This window comes from Colossoma macropomum, unplaced genomic scaffold, assembly GCF_904425465.1.
Source record: "Colossoma macropomum unplaced genomic scaffold, Colossoma_macropomum, whole genome shotgun sequence".
NCBI lineage: Eukaryota > Metazoa > Chordata > Actinopteri > Characiformes > Serrasalmidae > Colossoma > Colossoma macropomum.
The window spans coordinates 16,548,534-16,575,335 of NW_023494805.1; the positions used below are offsets into that span (position 1 = coordinate 16,548,534).

The 26,802-nt window shown below is 38.7% G+C and overlaps 1 protein-coding gene across 1 annotated transcript; it reads left to right on the forward strand.

The window, feature by feature from the left end:
* Positions 1-9,969: 9,969 nt before the first annotated feature.
* Positions 9,970-24,757, forward strand: ache (acetylcholinesterase). Its single transcript, XM_036596161.1, has 5 exons — positions 9,970-10,268; positions 16,074-17,514; positions 18,034-18,226; positions 18,344-18,522; positions 21,036-24,757. The coding sequence occupies exons 2-5, from the start codon at positions 16,131-16,133 to the stop codon at positions 21,155-21,157; spliced, it is 1,878 nt and encodes a 625-aa protein (XP_036452054.1). The 5' UTR covers positions 9,970-10,268; positions 16,074-16,130; the 3' UTR covers positions 21,158-24,757.
* Positions 24,758-26,802: the final 2,045 nt, after the last annotated feature.

The window sequence follows — 26,802 nt, forward strand, 5'->3', positions numbered from 1 at the left end:
GCCATTTCCTAAGAGAGCTGAACATTCTGATAAGGAGGTATCTTATACTGATAAACTAATCTGGGCGAAACTGCATTAAACTTAAAATTGCAAAAGCTTAAAGTTCTGAATTTATCTACTTTTTTCTGTCTATGAATTTAAATTTACTTTTAAATGTATTCAGTTTATGACTATTACATACAGATAAAATAATTTTATGAGCATCTTAATAGCAATAAGACTAATCTTGGCAATATATGACAACACCCATGCAGTAAAGGTGCTGGTTTATGTTGAATAGGCCTCGGTTTCATGCTATGTGATCTCTCACCTATAAAATGTGTATACACCCACAGACATTTTTTACTTCACATTTCTAGTAAGTTACATTACAAAGGTTTTCAGTTCCCTCTGGCTGCTTTGACTTCTGGATCATCACAAGTAAATATCTAAGAATGGAAACGTATGCTGAATGTCATAATATCCAAAATTGGAAGCTAATCTAGTTAACTGATCTAACCTCGCTGCTGAAAGTAGTCAAGCAACAGTAAAGCTATCTCGGGGCCCATATTAAAGGGGAATGCCATTATTTTTTCAATAAGTTCTCAATAATTCAGTCATTAAAATGTAAACAAAGTCATTCAGAGTGATTTGATGTGAAATGTTACTTTCTAGAGAAACTTTTGTTTTGTTTTGTTTTTGTTTAGAATTGTTCACAGTTGTGGTGATAGGAACCAGACGTCTGAAGCGTTTAATAGCTCTAAAAGCTCCCTCACAGAAAGTTATGCTTAATGGTTATGAGTGTGTTGTCTGATGCTTTAGGCATGTCTTACAATAATGTTTTTGGCCTAAAACACATTTTTTAAAATCCATGCAGGGTGTTATAAGGGAAAATAGCCCCTTATAGAAAACATGTAGGTTCGCTGGTCATTGTGGATAGCAAATAAAATGGCAATATTTGCATAGTAATCATCACAACCCCTGGTTCCCATCACCACCAGTGTGAAGAAATGAGTTTTTCTACAATGCACTAAAACTGGCTTTGTTAACATCACAACTGATTTATGTGAAAATTTGGTGGAACTCCCCTTCAATTAAGATAAGTCAGACAAAGAGAGTTTCTGCAAAAGTTACCAGCTAGGACAGATGCTTGATCAGCGCTCAGCTACTCTGAGGAGCTTTATGGGTACAGGCCATAGTTAGTTACAATATACATTTTTTAAAAGGTAGCGAAGTTATTTAATAAAACTTTGTTTGAAAACTATTGAATTACACCTAGCTTATTATTGTTATTGATTAAGTATTTATTAATAATTTGATAATCAATTATAAACAATAAATTCATTGTTAATTAATTAATAAATAAGAATTATTAATTTATGGATGAAAATCTTAGGTTTGTAATAATCTGTTTTGTGTCCACTTCAGGTTAGTTCTGGGAAGCATTTAAGGGCTGTCAGTATGTGAAGATGAAGTGTATAATCTAAAACTCGATCTAAAAGTCATTTTGATCATTAAACAATGTCTAGTACATAATGATCACACTTTTTGCTGACTGGGATTGTTATTATAACGCCATTATTACGATAATGGCACAAAAGTGTGCATTACAGTTTGGAGATTCTGGCACATGTATTATATTTAAAAGATGGACAATGACATTAATGTTTTTTGTTTATGATATAGAGAATATGATTTTGATTCTAAATCTGATTTTTATTTCCTGGAATATTAGAGATAATGCAGACACACTCCCTTTAAGCCAGTCCTAAATTTACAAAGGGTTCTTTGGGTGTTCTTCTTTGCAGAACCATTTTCTTTACTAAGAAACCCTTAAAGAACCATCTTCTTAAAGTTTTTCTGTGCTAGTACCTTCAATTTAGGTAAGCAAACTTTGCACACTACCAACAAAAGAAATCTCAATGCAAGAAGTTTTCACTTTTGACATACAAATTCCCAAAAAGGCCCTAGTTTACAAGATATCCCTCCATGAGACAGATCAAAGCAAAGCCTGTTTTTATATATCTTGATATAGAACTTTGATATCTCTAGTTTGTTAAATGGACGATTTCCATTAATTCATTCATATTTGGATGCTACACAAAACCGGCAAATATGCATGATTAAAGGGTTCTCTGCATCGTGAAAGTGTTCTTCAGATTGATGGAGAATGTGTTTTATATGGTTCGATAGAACCATTTTGAAAAGAGTTATATATAGCACCAAAAAGGATTCTTCTATTGTCACAGGCTTAACATCACGGTAAAGGAACCCTATTTGATGCTATGTAGAAAAGGTTCAGCTACAGCACATTCTCTATCTGAAGAACCATTTAGCAATGCAAAGAACCACCATTTTTAAGAGTGCACATACAACCACAGACAAGCAACCAATCTTGATCAAATGAGACATTAAATACTAGAGCTGATTAATAGTAACTGGGTAAATATTACAGCAAAAGCCCCCAATAAGCCCACATACCTTATAAGACAACTTGCACTTGTAATAAAATATTAATAAAATAACTGGCATAGTTAAAAAAAAAAAAAACGTGCATGTTATCCAGTAAATAAATCTGCTTTGTATGTAACATTGAAATTTTAGCCACAGTAGTTCTTTAAGTCTGAGGTATTTGTGTGAATGTGGAGGGACTGTCCTGAACACCATAAAAAACTTTACTTTAAATGGTGTCCCTGCAAAGAAACTGTTTTCTGAATTTAGATATGTTACTTCCCATTTCAGAAGCTTCTCTAAGCTATCAGTTAATGTCAGAGGTTACATGACCAACAGCAGTCTGGACAGTTTGGGTTATTACTTAAAAAAGAAATGCTCAAATGAATTCTATATAGCACCAAAAAGGGTTCTGTTGTTACTATGTAGCTACTAACTACTGTTACGATGTCAAGATTGTGACAATAGAAGAACCATTTTTAGTGCTATATAGAACCCTTTTCAAAAAGGTGCTATATAGAACCCTCTACAGCACATTCTCCATCAATCCAAAGAACTGTTTCACCATGCAAACAACCCTTTAATCACACAAAGGCCTTTTTTAGTGTTCATGGTTCTATATAGAACCATTTTCTTTACTAAAGAACCCTTGATGAACCATCTTTTTGAGAGTGTGGGCTTACTGAGAATGGAGGTGGGCTTTAAGGACGTGTTTAATCCCAGTCTTTTTGTCTTTTCTGCTTTTTATTTAATTTTTTTTAAATAAATCATATAACGTGTTTTATTTATCTTTCATTTCATCATAAGACATAGTGTTACAAACAGAAGAGTCCATATGAGAAATATGTTTCTTTAGATTTAGATGGGCTTATTGGGGCATTTCCCTTATATTGATTATAGGCCTGACTAAAAAGGTATTGTTCATTTGAACTATACAAAGCAAATGAGTAATATAGTATTAAATGATGGCAAATCAAGTTATAAATGATCATTTTGACATTTTCCATAACTGATTAGGTTACACTAGACAGATGCTTCAAGAGGTCACATTTTTTTATCACCACATGGTGGCACTGTGGTGTTTGTAGTGGTTTGAATGGCGGATGAAAGGTACACAGGTACATTTGAAACAGCAAGAAGGAAAATTATATTTAAAGAAAAAAAAAACATCTATACTATGTGCAGGCTATTGCTTTTCTGTATAGCTAAACCTCTGAACTCTTAGCTAAGCATGAGTAATCATGCGCTTATATGTCCTCTTTAGCCTAATAGATTCATCCCTATTTTCTATTACTTGATGTTTCTATTACTGGCATTAGCCTATTGCTTCCTTGGACTTGGATGCAGACTCGAGAGAGAGAGATTGATTGATGTGCCCCCTCCAAATTACCAGTAGCCCTGCAATTAGATAATAGCTTTGGATCAGCAAACTGGTGCTTTTAACGACTCTATTATAGATTACCCCAAGAAGGCTTTTTCTCTCCTCTCTTTCTTTCTGCGTCTGTCCATCTCCAGGTATGCAGTTTTTTTCCACTCTCTCTGCTTGGCTGGTACATAAATTGACACTGCTGCCTGTGCTGATTTAGCAGGAACTACAAAATGCAATAAGGCAAATGGAGGCTATGCACTGCATAAGGCACTGGAACAGCATAAACTGCAGCCAGTCAAGGAAAGACCAGTTTCATCGAGTCAGTCTTTTGACTGCAGTAAAGGAGCCAAAACAGCCTGTAATAGATATTGTAGTCAGACCATCTATCATAGGAAGTGCATACTTGCCAACTCACATGTTTTCCAAGACTTTCCCTTATTTGGAAGCTTTTTTTTGACCTGCTCCCTTTTTACAGTTTCTAATATTTCAGAACAGACATGTGTAAACAAATATTACAGAATGTTAATCTGTTTTTTTAATCTTTTGTAAATTTTTGGGACAGGTCTTTTATTTCTAGAACCAGATATTATGTTGGTATTATGTTAAAACACTGCTTTATCAGTCTATTTTAAAAAGCAATCGAAATTATTGGGGTCATTAGCACTTATTTGCAACCTATGCATAGACCTATGAATTCTTTAAGAGCCCAAAATTTAATTTTTATATATGCAAAACACAAGTGAATTCATACTGGCATGTTATTTATCACAGACCTCTCTTGCTATTTAACATAGTCAGTACATGGGACTAGACAGGGTTACATACAAAGAGTTAGGATTAAATTCTAAACAATAAAAATAAAATTCTGAAACAATAACAATGAAAATAATTCCTTCCACTGACTTTTATCAGAGACTGATTAATAAATCGTGAGCCCTTAAACATGAAACTCTGCAGACCACCCCGACACACAGAAACACCTACGATCCACCCCTTACCTACACCCTGCATGGACAAGCATTCTTTTACAATCATTAGCTGCTAACGTAAGCTTTTCACCATCACTTCACTCATTAGCATAGCAGGTACTTTTTGCCAAAACACTGCTTGTAGGGCTTGTCTTTACTTTTTCATTTTTCTTGTCATTGACACACTAAGTGTGGGTTTAAGGGGCTTCTTTTAGGTGGTTACGTTGTCTAGCTCACTTCATAAGTGGTTAGGACTTGACCAAAAGCATCATTCCTTAGTTTCAAATTCAGACTTAAACATCAAGAATTTTTTATTTTATTCCAAATTCTTTGGCTGTACATTCTTAAAAAAAAGATGCTTCTTCAAGGGTTATTTAGTAAAGACAATGGTTCTATATAGAACCATGAACACTCAAAGAACCATCTGCATGCTTAAATGGTTCTTTGCATGGTGAAATGGTTCTTCAGATTGACGGAGAATGTATTGTGTATGATTCTATATAGAACCTTTTTGAAAAGGGTTCTATATAGTGCCAAAAAGTGTTCTTCTACACTCTTAAAAATGAAGAACCATCTATATAGAACCATGAACACTCAAAGAACCATCTGCATGCTTAAATGGTTCTTTGCATGGTGAAAGCTTTCTTCAGAATGTGCTGTAGATGGTTCTATATAGCACCAAAAAGCGCTCTTCTATTGTTACGATGTCAAGCTTGTAACAATAAAAGAACCCTTTTTGGTGTTATATAGAACCCTTGTCAAAAATGTTCTATATAGAACCCTCTACAGCAAATTCTCCATCAATTTGAAGAACCATTTTACCATGCAAAGAATCATGCAAAGGGTTCTTTGAGTGTTCATGGTTGTATATATTTGGTTTGAGTGTATATGGTCCTATATAATTTTCTTTACTAAAGAACCCTTGAAGAATCATCTTCGTAAAGTGTGAATTGTCAGGCTTGTAACAATGAAAGGACTCTTTTTTGTGTTTATATAGAACCATTTTCAAAAAGGAAATTGTGCATTAAATGTGCAGAAGTGTGTTTCTGATAGAAAATCAACAAAACATAATTTGACCAGGAGCATCAAACTTTTGTATACGACTGTGAATCTGTGCTGGTCAATGGCCCTCTTGTGACAGGACCCCAGGGCACATCCAGTAGGCCTGACTTGTAATCTGTCCCTGATTTCAATAACGTATTCCCAGTTAGCCTCACAGCATTTCCCCAAAAAAGGTCTCCTGTTGTCCAATAATCAGAGAATGCCCTGATGCAGGCGTGTTAACCTTATCCTTTTTTGGATGATGCACTGTATTGAACTCCAGGGCATGTTCAATGCCTTTGAAATAAATGACTTTACATGACAGTCATGAAGAGTTTATAGATCAGTGGTTTGGAAAAAATGCCTTTCAAAATCTGAGTCAAAACGTAAGGCTGAATATGTTTTCAAGCTGTAGTACAGACATACAGAGTATAGATATTGACTAAGAATGACAGTTTGTATAGAGACTCTCTCCTTGAGCTGGGCTGTTTTATAATCATGCATATGGTCTAACTCATTTAGAGTTAGAATTGGCATCACTGTAGCTGTATATGCAGAATACAGAGTTGCTCAATGGGGATCTTTATCATGGAACTAACAGGGAACACTACTAGTTGTTTTAAGTCAGTAGTCAGTTTAAAAAATGCTGTAAACAGTAGTAGGGAAAAGTGAGGGAAATGTCCCCCTTAAATTTCCCCCTAACAGTGTCTATTTACTGTAAAGCTAATCGATATTTGTGAATGAGTTTAACATGTACATGATGTATAAACCTACACTTAGTTAGAGGAAGTAAATTGAAACAGAAGAATGTTTTTATAGCACATAAAAGAAAAGCAAGAAGCCCCTCTAGAATCCTGCATCAATTTGTCATCTACAAAATGTATTAATCTTAAAGAATGTATAATGTTGCCAAATTGTCTTAATAATTCCACTTTATTATAATAAGCTATGACTAATGAAATTTATTAATTTATTAATGACATTTATTTTTAATGACAGCACAGTAAACACTTAATGTCTTTTTTTTGTTCATGAATTAAATAGTTATTGTGATTATATGAATACTTTGAAAAATAATAATTTTTTTTTTTTCATCTATTACTCTCTCCACAGCCACCGTAATCATATTTGTTTAACAACTTTTCTTGTATAAGTATAAATTAATAAGATCACGGTTATCCAATGACAAAAATTAACACTTGTGTGGTGTTCAGGTCTGTGTTTTTTAATGTTTACCAAAAGAAAAATTGATGCAATTCATTATTATTTCAACCTCAGATTCCTTAGCCTTTGCTGATTTTCTGTGAAGAACATATAAAATAACACATTTTCAGTGTCTTCAAATTGTACACCTTGTACACACACACATTTATATTACACATGTGGTGTTGGGGTGAACCCATGTGGAGGTGCTGTGTCCCTTCACTCTGTTCTCCTCCTATATGGCCTGCTGTTTGTGTGTGTGAGGGTGGACAACATGGACAGGCTGCTGACTGGCTACAGCTGCTAAAAGAGAAGCCTACGCTGGCCACTTGTGATATTTTGAACATCTGGTATTTTTACATAAATTATGTTATTGATTTAAAAAAAAACAATAATATGGTGGGTCCACTGGACCACTGAGTAACAAGAACATGAACACCACATAAGGGTTAAATCAACTGACCCCAAAAAGTGTCCAGGAATAGTGCTGGATGATATATCATTTTACATTGAAATTGCAGTTTGAAAGAGTGCAATTTTCAAATGGCAAAAACTGGTATTTTAATTATATCTTACATTATTCAACATTGTCTTAAGTTTTAAGTTTTAAGTATTAAGTAATAACACAGAGCCTGTGAACAGGCAGTCTGGCACATTACATTCATCGTTCAAGCCTCAAGTCTGGAAAGGTAGATATTCTGGTCTGCTTGCCTGATAAAGGCCTGGAGCTTAATGTACAGAAAATAATCACAATTAAATCCCAATCACAACGTTGGTCAGAACTGTGGTAAAAACTACCTGTAGACAGACACACATGCCTCTCTCTCTCTCTCTCTCTCTCTCTCTCTCTCTCTCTCTCTCTCTCTCTCTCTCTCTCTCTCTCTCTCTCTCTCTCTCTCTCTCTCTCTCACACACTCAGAGAGCTTTGCCTTTATGTCATGACTGAATTAAGCAGAATTTATTCTGGGTAAGGAGAATGGCACCATAATTCAGAATATGCAGAGACACATATTCAATTACACTTTAGAGGTATTTAAGAGCATCCAGGCTGCCATGCATTTTTGCAGAAATGATATCATAATCCTTAATGATACCAAATTCACCAAAATAACCCAAATAACATGCTCAGCACTGAAAGCACACGCTTGTACATCTCACCTAATAAACTCTTACTCATCTCATTTCACCTAATAAACTCTTCTGTGACTTAAGCATTGGGGCCATGCCCATGAGCACTTAAGCCATTTTCGTGCCCCACACTGCTGCTTTTGCAAAGACATGCTTTATTAAGCTGAAGTAAAGGGGGTTAATCAAACGCCTTGGCGCCTCTTCAGACATTTATTAGCAGTGGAACTAACCTATGATGTCATTTTGCATTAACATTTTTTGGTCTCTTTCAGTGTTCCTCGTTCTCTTCACATGTCTTTCCTTCCTTTCTGTCACCTATTTTAAATGCTGTGCTTAGCCTGTACTTTATTAATCAGTGAAAAGGTTCAACACAAAAAATAAAAGATCAATTTGCATAAAATAAATAAAAGCAATTAGTCCAAAGCATAAGGCTGGGAGACAGCCGGAACATAAAACAGTCCTGGTGTAGTGCCAGATGAGTCCACCGAGTGATGGTGTATCATGATGTGAATGAATAAATGAAAGGGCTTGTTTTCTATAGAGCACAATAATTTTGACAGTTTTTATAATGATAAATGTCAAATTCAACAAAATATATAAACTGGAGCCCATTCCCACCAGCTACAGAGGACAGAAAATCACCTACCTCTCCATCTGTGTTTCTGGCAGCAGTATGTCAAAATGTTGAGTTAGCATTTCAAAATAATCCAAGGACATATTCTTATAATAGTAATAAACTTATTTTCTCAAACTGACTAAGTATCTAAAAGGAATGATGCACTTTCTCACTGTTTTGGCTTACAATATCAAAATAATTAGCATCTCATAATAATGACTTAACGTGTCGAAATAATGACATAGTATCTCAGAGTAATTAATGTCAAAATAATGACTTTATTTCTCTTAATATTATTTAGTATGTCACAATGACTTCTCATTATAATAACAGTATCTCGACTTAATAGGTGAAATTGATTAGTAATCATATTATCCCACAATAATTATTTTTCTTGAAATGTAAAAACTTTATTTCGATTTCTATTTCTATTATTTCGACATAGGATTCCAAAATCTCGACAAAATAAGTCAATATTTTGAAAACATAAGTCATTATTTCGAGATATAGTCAATGTTTTGAGATAAGTCAATATGTCGACTAAAAAAGTCGAAATACTGAGTTGATATTTTGACATGCTGCTGCCAGAAACAGAGAAGGAGGAACAACGCACATGCAGGCATATTTGCAGAGAGGACAACTGGGGTTAAGTTGCCCACATTGCTGGAACTGCATGCCTCCAGAACCAGGAAGCGTGCAGAGAAGATCTCCACTGACTCATCACACCCCACATACCACCTGTTCCAGCTCCTTCTCTCAGGCCGGCGCTTCAGACAGATGAGGATCAGGACAGGTTACAGCTATGACTGTGTATGCGTGTATATAAGTGAGTGGTGGTAGGAACGCATGTTTTATTTTATCTTTATTTTATTTTCATTTTTTGTATTTTATTTTATATTTATTTTATTTTATTTTATATTTATTTTATTCACTACATGTAAATGTTTGATACTGTGCACTGTGAGCTCCTGTAACCAAAACCAAATTCCTTGTATGTCTAAGCACACCTGGCCAATAAAGCTTGAATCTGATTCTGATATTTTTTCTCCTCCACTTAAACACAGGCGCGGATGAGCTTCCACAGATTTCTGCGCAACAACTGGCTGTGTTGTAGTTTTCTGTGGACGTGAACCCCAGGGGTGGTTCTTCTCGCGAGAGTTGCGTTTTCTTTTTTTCCCTTCGCCGTAAACTATTTATAATAAGCAGTCTCCCCCTATCGACACAGCGGAGCAGTACGGCTCCCAGCCTCGAGATCCGCGCTCGGTCATTGCTCAGAGAGAGAGGGAGAGAGAGAGAGGGAGAGAGGGAGAGAGGGAGAGAGGGAGAGGGGGCCGAGATCAAGCGTTACAGTCTGACAGGAGAGACAGTAACTCGCTCCCCACCGCGCCGCAGCCCGTCCTGCTCTGCACGGCCATAACTCCAGCTTCCTTTGCTCAAGGACGGGGAGAGGAGAGCCGAGCCCGGAGAGAGAGAACAGCCCGGTCCGAGCCGGCTGGCCAGCGGGAGACGCCAGGTACAGTGATTTCACCCAGACCAGCTTTACGCTCGCTTATGCAAGTTCACGCGTTTGTCAGCGCCCGTAATCAAAAGTAAACAGCTCGAAAAGAGCAGCGCGCGCACAGCGTGTATGTATATGTATGTGTGTGTGTGTGTGTGTGTGTGGTGCGTCTTCACGCGTGTGTTTGTTGGTGTTTGGAGCACATCTGCCTGTAACGCAGGCGTTTGTGAATTTCCCAGCGTTTGTTCAGCATGATGGAGCTCCATTTTGGAAAAAAAAAAAAAAACACATACGCTGACGGTCTGTTTTTTAAAATCGTAAACGAATATAATCGTAGTTATTTCTTTGGATTGTGCTTTCCTCAATTTTTCCTGTCACCAGTAATTTCCATTTCATTTTATTTTGAATGTATTATTATTATTATTATTAATTCGCTGCGGTGAATGTTTCTTGCTGTCCCTGTTCTTCACACAGAGACTGTGCAGGCCTGTGAACAGCAGTCCTGTATGACAGTGTGATATGTTGCGTAATTAACGCTCTCTGTGGCTCGTGGCGTGATTAGCTGCGCGGAACTAAACGCGCTGCCTGTTTTTTCGCCTTAAACAACCTGTGTGCTGGAGTTGGGATCTTGAGAGAAGAGCGGCGCCTCTAAAAATAAAAGCCCCGGATCCGCTGATGGATGTGCGCGCGCTCTCGGTGATTTCATTATAAGGCGCGGTGGGATGGACGGATGAAAGTGGATGTGCAGCAGGAGTGGAGAGAAGGGGAGACGCACGCACGCGCACTCAGACCCCCGCGGAACCCTAAAATGAAGTCTTGTTTACCTCCAGCACCTGTCTCGCATCCTTTCCGACTCATCTGGTCCTCAACCGCTTAATTAGACCCGCACAAGCTGCCTGACCGTCAGTTAATGAGGCTGTCCCATCATTACCTCAGCCCGCTTTCACACTCAAACGGGAACGTGGTGGCATTTTACACTGATCCTATTTACTGGTTTCTTATACAAAGCCATAGGGCAGATGAAGAAAGACCAAGTGTGTTTTTGTCTTCCTTTTATGCCCCCTATCTGACCCCATCGTCCTCTGAGACTCAATAATGATAAGTTGGTCCAGTCCTTTTAAAGGGAATTTCTATGCAATTTGGTTTAATTCATTGTATGTAAACAGAATCATTGAGTGTTTTGGTGTGGAACTTTGACATCTAGAGAAACTTACTGACACCCCTATTTAGAGGTGACAGGAACCGGGGATCACAGTCTACAGTGAAAATATATCCATTTTATTTACTGTCCAAAATAACCAGTGAACCTACACACGTGTTCTGTGTTTTTGTAGGGAATGCAGGTAGTGCTAAATACTTTTTTTCTCAAAATGATCATAAAACCATATTTAAATCCTGCAGCATGCCGTAACCCTTTTTTCTGTAGCTATCTGTGCGGAAGCATTTAGAGGCATTGAACTTTGTATGTCTGGTTCTTGTCACGACCACTGTGAGCAGCTCTGACTCTGCACGTTTCTCTAGAATGGTGCATTTCCACTCCGAATGGCTTTGTTTACATCTTAACGACTTCATTATGCAGACATTTTGAGAATTCCTCTTTAAAATCTGTATTCCAGTTACAAAAGTTAATTATAGGCATCCAGCTGCTTCAGACAAGATCAATTACTGCTAACATTCTGTTCTATATTCTATTCAGTCAGTCAGAGCAAAGGCCCAATACTTAAAATATCGCAGTTGTTGTGATTATGATAATAATAGCGCTTCACTGTACAGTTGGCTTCATGACAGTCTGGTCGTTGAAATGCAGGCCCATTTAGCATTGCTGAGACGGAAAACTGGAACGATTTCTGTGGCCATTGTCAAACTGTCTGTATGTGTCAGTCATAGGCCATTGTTGGGGGCTGGGGGGCTGACTAGAGTCAGAGAAGGTAGGCTATGATTGCATGGCAGTCTGGTAAAGCTTATCCTACACAGGCTGTAAGCTAACAATGTTTACAGTTTACTGTGTTTACTTATGACGGACTGTTTTTCAGTGAATTCATGTTCTGCTGTGTTTTTAAGGCCAGAGAACACCGACCAAACCTTCTACAACAAACGTACATTCTTACGTCTGCAGTTGTCTTTAGAATGTCCAGAAAAAAAAAAAAACTGACTGGCCAAATGAACCAAAGTGAACATAGGAGAACAATGTAGATTCTCCCAGCAATCAGACACAGGTTTGTTTGTGCTTCTATGCTGTGTGGTTGGTGTGCTCTCGCCTTTAGACTTATTAAATGCAGTTACCCACAGGCTATCAGGTCTTTGAAGGAAAAAAGACATGAACATTCTAAAATAGGTATAAAGCAGTGAAGTAAGAGCAGCAGGAGGAGAGAGTGTAGGCACAGATAACACTGAGAGGGTGTGCAGGATAGAGAGGATGCAATGGCCAGTGTGGGCTTTTAATTGCCATGGCAACTGCACACACTACAGCAAACTGTAAGTCACCCTGTTAGTGACTGTATCCAGCAGTAGTAGAAATAAGAGTCGGCTAAAATGGTCTTTAATAAAAGTGCTGATACTTCAGGAAAACAATACAATTCAAGTAAAAGTACTAGACTGGGTTACAGCGGCTCCAGTGGAAAATCTTGGGATGAATGGGCCGTACAAAAATAGAGTTTCATTCTACAATGCTGTATATCTAGTTGTAACAATGTTTGATGTTGCAGTTAAAAAAAAAACAAAAAGATGCCATTAATCTTGATATAGCATTGATGTTTCTTGTGTATGTAAAGCCCACTCCCAACAATGTATATCATAAAAAAAGAAAGAATATTTTTAAATGGGTCTATAATGTGTTTTGAAACAAAACCCTTAAGTTATTTTAATTAATAAAAACAGCGTATGTAATTTGCTTGTTTCCTTTGCTCTTGCTGTACGTTTACAGAGATGGAGCCTCCCAATCAGATATAGTATAGCTTTAAAGACTGGCATATGACAAAACACAACCCGAATACATTTTATTAAGTAGCTAACCTGAGATAAATGAGAGAGAAAATATGTAAGTACATAAATTCACTGATTGTTCAAAGTGTACCGTTGTTGTTGCTACACTTCAGTTATCAGTTGGAAATTACGTGAGTAATGATAAGGACAATAAAGACATTGGAGGGCCTGGTCGCAACTAGGCCTCTCAATTATAACATAATTGCCTGATCGCATTTATTTGAGCTGATACATTTTTCACAGTTTTACGAACATAAGTTTACATTGCCGTGTTAGATTGAGACAAAAACATTGCCCTGCCAGTTATGCTAGTAGTTACACCTCAGAATGTGGTTTATTTCTGGTTTATATGTAAGTTACACATATGAGGAATTTGTCTTGGTGAGTGCACATATCTGGATGTATCTACTACAAGATAAACTACACGATGAAAATACCATCTGTGAGTCTGGAAAGCGCTTAAATTAACAATACTCATGTAAAAAATGGCCTGTTTCCTTTGACACAGTTAAAGGAAAAGATTTTTCAGTGCAAGCAATCTCTTTAGCATGTACAGTCATAAAACACAAGACTGTATTATGGACAGAGAGAGGCAGAGTTAAGGGGAGAGAGTAGAAGGTGTGGGTAGGGATAGGACAGTGCGCATGACGACATGTAATCCCAAGCTGAAAGTGAATCCCCCTGTGAACTTCATACGCGAATTCCAGGATCTAATTTGAGGCCAGGCAGCCTCTCCCCTGTGTCTATCCCCATGCTCGTACCCTCCCCTACCCCCTGTTTCCGGCACGCAGCTGTTCTTTCGGATATTAATAACTCCATTGAGACACACTGACGGACACCCTGCATCCCAGTCCCTGGGGCACCACTACAATCCCTCCGGTTTACAGGTCTACTTCAAATCAGTCTGCAAGCAGCTTTCCAAAAAGTGTGTAAGGTTATCTTAACTGTAGGGATTAATTAAACCTTCACACAATCTGTAAAGCAAGTGGTCAAAACTGACAAAACTGGTGAGCACAAAGTTAATGTGTCAGGGGGAATGGGGGTGGGCTCTGTATGTGTTGAAGGGTGGGAGGGTAAGATTTTGTGTATTTTTCCTCATGTTACATTTCCAGAGACAGACATTCCAACTGCATCCCTCGGTAATATTCCTGTGTCCTTCGGTTTCATTACTCTGTCACTTTGCCCTTACATCATTAATAGCAACATAATCATAAGGATTGTTAATCATTTAATGACTTACCAAATTATTCAGTCATAACCAGTGGTTGATCAAAAGCAATAACTTTTTATTATTATTATTATACCATCAAAACTGTTACTGGCGCTCTCATTTATTTTTATACTACCAAAGAAGTTGTCAGCAAAGAAAAACACTTTTCGAAAGCTTACTCTGCGTACTATGATGTGATGCAAAATAGGCTGGCAAAAACCCAAACGCAGTTGTGGTTTCAATCACTCCTTACTCTGCTTAGTAATTTACCCTGGGGACAAGACCACACCCCCATTTGGAGAGTAGGTTGTAAAACTGATATCGCTATTATGCTGAAATCGATCCTTACGGTGTGTCTGGAGTTTTGTGAACTCTTGTGAAAATACTGAAGTTTTTGGAAGATGTGAGGCTTTTCCATTCCATTCTGCCACTCGATCCAAATGCTTCTTCCCTCTAAGTAATATTTTGCACGTGGATTGCATATTACATTGATATGAAGTTGGGATTGGCTAATGTCCAATCCCAAGTTATTTCAGGTGGAATCTGCTTATAACCAAATAACTTTTTCTCTTTCATGTTGGTCTTTGCATAGTAGTTGGCAAGAAAAACTAAACCTCTCACACGCAAATGTTTTAGCCTAAGGTGTTTATAGTAGTGCATACTCTAATAGAACACCTCGTGGGCAAAGGGAGTAAAAGAATAGAAATAGCCCCCTTCCCACACACAGCTGCAGCAGAAGTCATGCACCATCTCCCCAACCATGCCTCCAGAACTAATCTGGTCATCATGGCAACCACACAACACATAAAACATAAACAACAACCTCACAGGTGTGTGTGGGTGTTAAGACTTTGGCAGAGTGGCCCGACATTATTCATCAAACACCAGCATTATAATGTGGGCCGTTGCCCTTGCAATATTCAGGAACATGAGTTATGCACTGTAAAAACATTTTAAGGGAACAACAATCACTGTAAGATAGAGCACATTGAATCAGTATTTGGGTTTGATGAAGAATGTTGAACCTTGCGTTTTGGGCTTTAGAACCTCAAAGTTTTCTCCAATACTATGTTTTAGATGAATAATATGATAATTTAGACGTCTTGCTGCAAGTATTTGGTCTTGGGTAGTTTCAACATTTGTCTTTTTTACTGTGCCAATCCATCTTTTTCTTTTAGGTATGTGTTGTGTTTCTTTTAGGTATTAGGTATGTGTTATATTAACACATCTAAAGCAATGTTAACATGGGATAAATAATCATTTTAATGCCTTTCTACAATTAAATCTGAAAAACAAGCATCAACATTGTTGTTTCACATAAAAATAGTACTTTAGCATCTGTGAAGTCACTGCTGAGACATGCTGTTTTTCATGCACAACATTATTACTTATTACTATTATCCAATTATCCATAGTATTTTTTAAAAAAATGTAGGAATAGAAGAAAGAATACACAGATATTAACGTGGTTTATGGTTTATGATTATTTTTAGCTCAATTTCATGGTCACACCATTTGCCACCACAATGGTAGGATGACTGAATTTTTATCTCTTTTTATGTCTCCAAGTACAACTTTGCTTATCTTCCATATTACATTTTTATTCAGTGATCTTTTTTCTTCTACAGACTCTGAGCTGAGCCTCTGAAAAACTCCAAGCACGACGATCACAAACAGAAGACAACATGAAGGTCTCCAATGTCTTCCTCCCTATTATTCTCATTATGTTCTTTGTCCGCCATTACGTTGCCCAGAGCGACTCTGAGCTTACAGTAACAACCAGGTTAGGCCGTGTTCAGGGTGTACGCCTGCCTGTCCCTGACCGAAGCCATGTGATTGCCTTCCTGGGTATTCCATTTGCGGAACCTCCCGTGGGAAAAAGGCGTTTTAAGCCAGCTGAGCCCAAAAAGCCCTGGAATGATGTGTTTGAGGCCAAAGAGTATCCTAATGCTTGCTGCCAGCAGGTGGACACTACGTACCCTGGCTTTCATGGAACTGAAATGTGGAACCCCAACAGAATGATGAGTGAGGATTGTCTTTACCTAAATGTCTGGGTTCCTGCTTCCCCTCGGCCGCACAACCTCACTGTTATGGTCTGGATATATGGTGGCGGCTTCTCCACTGGCTCCTCCTCTCTGGACGTCTATGACGGCCGCTACCTAGCTCATTCAGAAAAGGTGTTGGTGGTCTCTATGAACTATAGGGTGGGTGCTTTTGGGTTCCTTGCCCTTAATGGTTCCTCTGAGGCTCCTGGAAATGTGGGTCTGCTGGACCAGAGGTTGGCACTCCAGTGGGTGCAGGACAACATTCAGTTCTTTGGAGGCAACCCCAAGCAGGTAACTATATTTGGGGAGAGTGCTGGTGCAGCCTCAGTTGGCATGCACCTTCTGTCACCAGACAGTCGCCCAAAATTTACCCGTGCCATCTTTCAAAGTGGTGTGCCAAATTGCCCTTGGGCCACCGTCAGCTTTGATGAGGCTCGTAGGAGGGCCACCAAACTAAGCAGGCTGGTGGGCTGCCCTGACGGAAATGACACCGAGCTGATTAACTGCCTGAGGAGCAAGCAACCACAGGAGCTCATCGACCACGAGTGGCAGGTACTTCCATACAGCAGCCTTTTCCGCTATTCCTTTGTGCCTGTTGTGGATGGTGTGGTGCTCCCAGACACTCCTGATGCCATGCTTAGCGAAGGCAACTTCAAGGACACTCAAATCCTTCTGGGTGTAAACCAGAATGAAGGGTCATTTTTCTTGATTTATGGTGCACCAGGTTTCAGTAAGGACAATGAAAGCCTGATCTCAAGGGAGGACTTCCTGGAAGGTGTGAAGATGAGTGTTCCTCATGCCAATGAGATTGGATTGGAGGCAGTCATTCTCCAGTACACAGACTGGATGGATGAGGAAAACCCTGTGAAGAACCGTGAAGCCATGGATGACATTGTAGGAGATCACAATGTGGTCTGTCCTCTGCAGTACTTTGCAAGATCGTATGCCCAGTCACAAACAGCAGGTCAAGGGAATCTAGGCCTGGGCACCTCACGGTCAGTAAGCAACAGTGGCAATTCACAAGGTAAGGTTATTAAAGAATGTGGCAGTAACGTAGTACTTCAGTTATGTTTCCACATAGCTTACTGTGTTGAATAATAAGTTGTTACATATTTTTATTTACCCAAGAAACTGTTCAAATTGCAGGTACGCATTCCTAAACCTAAATACTTACAAAGAATGAAAGGAAACATGTTCTGTAGGTTTCCTGTCGCAACATCATAATCCTCTCATTAGCACATTTTAGTATATTGGACCTTGATATGTTTGTTTATTCCAAAAATAAGTTACGTAGCAGCACACAAATCGCTTTTCACCAAAGTACTGAGAAAGCCTGTGAAGATGTAAGGTTTGTGATATGATTACACATTTGACACAAATACCAATCTATATAGTCATAATAAGTCATCTAAGAGGAGTTAACCAATTAAAAATCCACATTTCTGAGTGCATGGGGCTCTTTGAAAACTGTGACAAGAGATTTGATCTTTTCATTTGACACACATCTAATTCTAATTCTACACAACTATTTCTGCCTTCACAGCTGCTGTGTATCTCTACCTGTTTGACCATCGAGCTTCAAATTTGGCCTGGCCTGAGTGGATGGGTGTAATCCATGGCTATGAGATTGAGTTTGTATTTGGCCTGCCGTTGGAGAAGAGGCTCAACTACACTGCAGAGGAGGAGAAACTGAGCCGACGTATGATGAGATACTGGGCTAACTTTGCCCGGACTGGGTAAGAAAGGCAGAGACACAGAGCTAATGTGTGAGTCTGTGTAAATTTAATTCAAAATAAAAATTAAATTACCTCACTATCTATATCTTCTGTCTTATTTTCTTTTTTCATAATTAGTAACCCTAATATTAATGTTGATGGATCGATGGACAGCCGACGGCGGTGGCCCCTCTTCACAGCTAACGAGCAGAAACATGTGGGCCTGGACACAGATCCACTGAGAGTGCACAAGGGCCTGAATACACAGCGCTGTGCTCTATGGAACCGATTTCTGCCTAGACTACTCAACATTACTGGTAACTAAAACTCAATCATGTTTGCTGTTTTATGTTGTAGTGATACTTTCATATTAAATTAACTTGTTTTATTGTTTTGAAAATCAACTATTTTTGTGGGTAATCAGAGCTAATTGTCATCCACATTGTGCCACTGTAAAACTGTGACTCAGCAAATCTTGGCATCATATCATGTTGATACCCATGGCAGTCAGAAGAATTAACACCAAGCAATATGGGCAACTGAGAGCGCAACAGATCATTGAGAGACTGCAGAATGTTCAGCATTAGTGGATTTTCTCTAGATATCCACATGGACTTTTGTTTCTAGCAGTATCTGAGCTCAGGACTAGCTTTCTCTCTAACCTATTGGTAACTAGCAAAGATACCTGCTCTAGAAAGACAAAGCATTTTTTGTAAGTTGCTCTGGATAAGAACATCTGCTAAGTGCTGTAAATGTAAATGTAGAGAAAACAGGTGTATGGTAGCATTTTAAAGATGGATTCCTAATATTTACTGCTATTTAGGCAAGGGAGGCTGAATAAAATTACTAGCAGTATGTCTTACAAACCCCCTGAGCTGGGTTGTTTGTAGGGAAGCACAGTGATGTCAGAATCACATTGCTATTGGCGTTAAATTTGTTTAAAAAGAGTTACCAGCAAGCGCTGTCGGCTTACAGCAAGAAGGGCCTGGGTTTGATTCCCCAGCTGGGGGACTAGGTCTGTGTAGAGTTTGCATGTTCGTCCCATATCTGTGTGGGTTTCCTACGGGTACTCCGGTTTCCTCCAAAGACATGCAGTCAGGCGAATTGGAGATGCTAAATTGCCCCTAGGTGTGAATGTGTGTGTGAATGTGTATGTCTGTGTGTCTGCCCTGTGATGGACTGGCGACCTGTCCAGGGTGTTTTCTGCCTTCTGGCCAGTGACCGCTGGGATAGGCTCCAGCATGCCCACAATCCAGGAGGATAAGTGGCTCAGATTGTGTGTGTGTGTGTGTGTGTGTGAGTTACCAGCATTACAATGTGATGTAGTTTTTGAAAATGTGATGTAGTTATGGTCAAAGTAGTAAACTGGTTAATATCCTTGAGGAAATGCCTTGTCATTGATTGTGTATCTTGAAACTAAACAAACTCTCAGTGCCAACTGGCGTTATTATACTGGAGGTGAACCAGAACATAAAGCAGCTGAACTCTTGCCCTGTATTCTGAGGGGCTGAAGCAGTCTGGCTAAAAGTGACCCAAACTCGTAAACTGTGAATCCCCCAGAGGTCTTTTGCTCTGATGAATAGGTGGAGCCTGAGTACGCTCTTGTCTGCTGCTGAGTAATTTGTTTAATGGATGTCTTGGACTTGCTGTTTACATCTGAAAGTCCTCTGCACAGATCTTCTTTTCAACTCTTCTTTTTCTGGGCTCCCATCTTTTAGTCCTTTTTTTTAGATTAATTTGGCTGTTCAGTTTATTTCTACTGGATTTTGCAGGAAAGTATTGAGTCTTAATGTTTGCCTCATTTTGGTTCATAATCACAGATCTTTATTTGTTACTGTATTACCAGTCCATGTCCATCACAAGTTATATGTGCATATATGTTATGATTGGCTGTCCTGTATTGTGCCTCATCTAAAAAGCAGTCCAGGCTGAAACACTGTTTAGAACTTAAGTGTGATGGGTGGGGTTAAACTGCTGTAAGCTGAACAGGCAGATGTATGTAAATATGTTGGCATTCATGACATCAAACAGTGAACTTCAAGACCCTATTTACACCTGGTCACTTCATGTGACTAGTATACCCGGATAGTATCCTGATAAGATATTAGCCACATGCATGTAGTCAAATGCGTCTTCAGTTAGTCGGACTGAAATCCGATTGTTGTGTGGGATGGAATATGCAAATCTGTTCATTACACAGCAACCAATTACCAATTATCCATTCAGCCTCGTCATCTGTAGTTTGTTTTGCACAGTAGTGTCTGTCCATATAGCTATTAAGCATTTCGTATCGTTGGGTCCCCAACCATACACATCCTCCATGATGATCTTCCTCACAGACACGGGTCACATACCCAGTGACGGACTGCACGGGGAAGAGTTTTGGTTGTTGAATGTATCTTGGAGAGACAGATGCGTTTACACTGCTATGTGGCTCAAATGCATCTCAGACCACCTCCTGAAGTGGTTTGTGCAATCAGATTTGTATCTATTTTTTCGGTGTGTTTACACTTGCATTTAGCTTGGCCTTATCCAGATATAATTCTGATACTCAAGACGTATGAAGTGACCAGGTGTAAACAGGGTTGAAATGGGATGTTTAATTTCCATATTTGGGCCACATATACACTAGAGTGAATAGTGCATTTTGAAACTTTAACAAAGGATACATGCTATATCAAACTATTTATTTATTTATTTATTTATTTATTCTTTAAAAGTGGAAAAAAGGTTTTCCATGATATTGGCCTTTTAAATTACTTGTGCTTCAAGAACAGTTTAAAGTAAAATACATGTTGTTTGTTTCTCTCTACTTTTTCTTTCTACTCAGACAACATTGATGACGCTGAGCGACAGTGGAAGGCAGAGTTCCACCGCTGGAGTTCCTACATGATGCACTGGAAGAGCCAGTTTGACCACTACAACAAGCAGGAGCGTTGTACAGACCTCTAAACAGTTCTGTGGAGCATGTAAGAGAAAGAGAGAGAATGCAAGAGAAGACAAAATAGAGAAGAGTGATGACCATATTACTCTATAGTCTCTAGAACCCCTTGACAGAAGGTCACAGGTTATCTGGTTTTCAAGTAGATTACATCCATTATTGATTGATGCCTAAGATTGGATTTGTGAATATTACACACATACTCACTGTGGAGTGTCTCGTTCATCACCTGTAAAGCACAGGTTGTATGTGTCGTTCAGTATCGTATCACATTTTATTCACTGTAAGCAGTTAGATGCAGTAAGGGGTTATGGCAGTATGAGATTATAGAGCGTTGTGGTCATCAGTAAGGAAGAAGAAGAGAAAATGTTGAATGAAGGTGCGATATTACCTCTGATAACTGTGTGATTGTGTGTGTGCGTGTGTCAGTACAACTGATGCTTGGAAACCCTCATTCACTCTGGTCCTCAGGATCCCACATTTCCCTTTTTTACTTAAGGATTTCCTTTAATCTGTTATAGTCTGCTTAATTTACGATGGCTGCTTGACCATTTGTGTATTTCTCAGTGTGTTTCCCCTCTGTCTGTCTTCTCCTCTGTCTTTTAATCTTGCCATATGCTTCTGTGGTCTACTCTGTGCAGTCTCTGTGGGTCCAACTAAATTCTTTGATATCACATATAGGAATCATGAGCCATTTCAGTCCATGGTCTGCGTGTTGGCTATATACTGCACCAGGTTGTATTGGTGTGCAGGGTCGCGAGTATGTGTGACAAGTGATTTCAATGTCTTTCGCTAATACGTAGGCATATTTTCATTTGGATTGCTGTACACATTGCATGAATATTGGTGCTCACAGCATGATCCTACAGTATTTATGTGTGTTTGTGAGTATGTGTTAGGTTAAAAAAAGTGACTGATAGAGAGCGTGTGTTTGCAGAAGCATACATACACCCTATTTGGCACCTAAATGGGTCAGTATTCACCTACATGTATTGTCTGTATGTAGCGCACCACTCGTCGTGAATGTCACCTCTACTTTCATTATATTTTGCCTGGGCATTGCGTGTGTGCACACATCCTAAAGAGAAAAGCTGTGCGAGTACTGTGTGATGTCTGTGTGCCAAAGAGTCAATAACGTTTTTTTTCTTCCCCGGCTGGCTGGCTCCCCCCTCTCCCCCTCCCTCAGTGGGAAAGAATTTTCATTACGGTAATGGAAGGAGCGTAATTTAGTTAGTGCTTGTTTGAAATGACAGCCTGCTGTGTCAGCCATCTTAACTCCAGCCCCAACATCAGTCACTTGATGCAGTGGGTGGATGATGAAGGAAAACAGAGCGAGTGTTCTGAAGGGAGTGTTCAGAGAAAGGAAGACGAATTCACAAGAGCCACCACCACACTCTTAAAAATAAAGATGCCATTCGGGGTTCTTTTGGGACGATGTCATAGAAGAACCACCTTATAAAACCTTTCAATGGACGGTTCTTTAGAGAAAGAAAGAGACCGTTTGTACATGAGATGTGTGAGAGTGAAGAACTTCCACATAATGTAAAGGTTCCTGAAAGGTTTGAAGGTTGAAGGTTTGTTAAAGTACAGGTTCTTCACAGTAGCTCATTTCTTTTTGAACATAATGTAACTGTTCAGTAATGTTCTCTTTCTAGAACCTTAACTTCATGTTGAACTTAATGTTCTTTAAACTTTAACAGGGACACACAGTGTCTTTGATTTATGAAGCACCAAAAGATATTCATTTGTTAATAGCATCCCCTTGAGGAGAATCTTCAGCCTGCTAAACGTGAGTGAGTGGGTGAATGAGTGAGTTACAAGCCAGTTTCATGAGGTGCTTTGCATCTAAAAAGGTTCTTCACACTCCCACTTCCCATTTACAAAAATCCAAAGAACCATTCACTGAAAGGTTTTTAGGGGAACTAAACGTGGCTCTTCTCTGGCACTACTCAAAGAAACCTTTGTGGCAGCTTTTTTAAGAGCGTACACTCTCAGTACTAAAGGTGCCAAAATCGACCTTTGGAGCAATGCTACAGAAGAATGACCTTCTCTAAATAACCTTTCAGTTGAGTATTTTAAAGAACTGTCCATTAAAGAGTTATTTTGGGAACCAAAATGGTTTTTCAGTGGCATCTTTTCAAAGAACCCTTTATTTTTAAGAGCATACAAGGGTTTAATCTAGATTTTTTCTATTTTAGCATGTCTTTATTTTGTTCGTTTCAGTATTTTTTGTTGCATGCTTGCATCATATATCAAAACTAAAGCTATATGTGTATTGTTTTTAGTTTGCTCATATCAGGTTAAATGTTTTAATTATTGTGTACTGTATTTATTACATTTTGGGACTGCTTTTGGGTCTGATATTATTTTGTGATGATTTGAATGTACCATTTTTTTCAGTTTTCCTTGTCTGTGTCTCTCTCTGTTTATACATTATAAAGTGTGGTTGTTTGCGTTTATCTCTGTAAGTCACACCACTGATTTACTCACACATTAGCCCAGCATTATTTATTTGTACACTTTGGTTAACACTGTGGAAGGGACATGTGGAAGGTCAGTGCTGTGATTGGACAGCGGGTCCTCCAGGAGCATCGTGGTTGGCTTTCATCAGACATGTAACCTCCCGATATGCTTGGAGTAGTGTACTTTTAGCTTTAAACGATGTAATTACAAAAGAAAAGAAGACTAAAGGTACTGTCTTAAATTATTTAGGTATAAATATTTGAGTAGAAGAGATAAGTGAAATAACTGCATGTGTCTACAGTGTGGCTGTGTGCGCGTCTGTCTGTGGGTTTGAGTGACAGCTGCTCTCTTGCACCTCTTGTTCAATGAGAGGTCACCCTTATCTCCTCCGTCCAATGAAGAGTCCCGTGCATGCCCTAAAGCTCCTCCCCCTCTGTATTCTGTACTCAGAAATTAGACTGTTATTCCTTGTAACAACATGCCAGTGCTGATGTATATTATATTTACAAATTTATATTCAATTAAAACTGTATTAATATCCCTGAGATTAGCAATCAGCAATAAGATGATATACTTGCAATGGAATATATTTGATAATTTAATGCATCAGTGTTTATTTAATGATAATAGCTTGATTGGTAATAATGATGATGGTCAGTATTATATTGAAGATGATTGCAAATGGACTTGCCACTGATTATAAACAACTATATCTGGACAAAGCGATTGTGGTATTTGTTTTTTATTAGTACTATTTGTTTACGGTGACAAATACTTCAGAATGGATTGTGTGCTGAAGCTATGAATGCATTCTGTTCTGTCAGAACCTGTAACCACTGTGGACATCTTGCCTAGCAATGTGTGATCATTAGGCATTACGGGGAATATTATCTTCAGATCAATATTAATGATTCTTACCCCACCGCCCTCCAACCCCCCCCAAAACCTGGCAGGTTTTTCGACGGATTGTCCAGTTATTTGTGCCATCACTGTTATTACTCTTTTTGGTCCAGATATTGCCCACTGTGCCAAACTTGTGTGGTGACAGCACTGTGCGACTCCTCTGCATGGTATGTTTCTGCCCTCTCTGGGCACTGTATCTGAAGTCCTCCAACAAAACCTCATTAAACAGACTGACTAAAATCTGATTCATGTGCCTCTGTGTCTTCTTTACTCATGCACTCGTGAAAATAAAGGTGTCTAAAGGTCTTTAAAGAACCACCTTTGTAAATGAGATTTATGAGGTCTTGAGTTCTGATGAAGTCTGAAGAACTTCCACATTGTATAATGTACCAATTTCCTTGAACTGTACATTCAAGCCAAGAACCATTTAGGAGCCTTGATTTTTAAGAGTGTAGATGTGGATATCTGAGAAAAAAAACTGAATCGAATCTAAAATATAACGCTTCCTGTAAATGTGAAAAAGCTAGAAGAATGCAGTATAAACATTTTTTCAATTCTGAAATTTACTCTTATTTACTTTTGAAATCCACATAATCACACATTAAGACTAGCTTGCGGCAAGAGGCAGAGGCCCAGATCTACGTTACATAGCAACTTGATGAAATTTGACAGGACTGTATTGTGATGTGCCTGGTTTACCTCAGCAGATAAGGAATGAGCTAATAGCTATGTTGCTGCAGTCAAGGCATAATACACCGATGGGCTTGTGCTTGGCAGCTGTATAGTAGTCTCTAGTCTAATCCACAAAGCACTGGTCCAATATCAATAAATAACTCCATCAACTGGTCAGGGTTATCCCAAAGACTTAAATGTTGAAGTGGTGAAGGTAGTGGATGTTTTAAAGGAGCTTGAGTTTATATACCAAACACAGTATAATTTTCTTGTCTTTTTTTCACATGCCCATTTTTCAAAATTTCTTTGTTATTTAGAAAGAAAGGCTATTTTTGTTCTCGAGCCTTTAAGACTGCTATATATAAACTATCTGTTCTGATTGGCTGCCCTGCATTCTGCCTCATCCGAAAAGCAGTCCAAGCTGAAACACTGCATTGATTTTTTTGAGATTTCTACATAATTAAATGATTAAGATGTGGACAAAGTCATGAAGAATGGTCTGTTATTACAAAAAATGGTTATGAATACACTGGTGCCTGAGTTGTGATAGTTTTGTGAGGTTTTGGCTTAAAACGTGTTTTTTTAAATACATTCATAGCAGGGAGGTATATGCAGGACGTTGCAAGGCTCTGCACTGGTTTCTGTCACCACCACTGGAAGGAAAACAGAGTCAATAAGTTCCTCTACAATGAACCATTTCACATCAAACCACTTTAAATAACTTTGATCTGAGCCATTGAATTATGCAGAATTTTTGAAAAGCTGGTGGAATTCCCCTTGAACATCAGTATAAATGGACAGGGTGAAGATGCTGTAAGCTGATGGATGGATGTGTAGTAATGTGATGGTTTTTGTGAATTAATTATTCACAAAAAACAGTGAATTTGTTTTTACAGCTTACTTTCCATATACAGATTGTATGGACTGAGGAGTAAACAGTGTGTTTTGAAATGTTTACATATTAGATCAAAGCAAACTCTTTAATTTCTAAAAAGTGAGGAAAAAACAGTTTCCCATGATATGGGCTAGTTAAAACATAAGGTTGGATCCATGCTGGCCCAGTGTACACTGGGGACCACTAAAGTAGACAATCTAGATGAATATGGCACTTAATTGTATATAGGGCTGTGAAGCCAGCTGGTGTTTCTCCTTGCTAGTGTGCACTGAAGCAATCCAAGGAAAGCGAGTACCCACTGCTACAATAAGGTAGTCTTAATGTGTCCATTAGCATATCGGTGATGTATGGGCTGTTATATGAGGAATGGAATGAACTGCATTTGACTGGAGGAAAAAAAGAAATGTTAAAAGAGTGCAATTATTTCAGTAAATGAATATGACAAGGGAATGATGAGTTGTATTTGAAACATTATCGCTTCTCAGAAATTCATTACAGTGTCACTCGCTGCCTAAGCAACACAGTCATCTGGAGACGGAGGCTAATAATAGGATGTCTCGTGGAAATGACTCAAGGCAATCTGTTTCTTTTAGCCATGGACACAAGTGGACACAAGCTATATTCAACCTTTTGCACTTGGCTGCAAAGGCCCACTCTGGATCCAGATTTTTTTTTACCTTCTATTAAAATCCTACCAAGCATTATCAAAATAAATGCTCATTG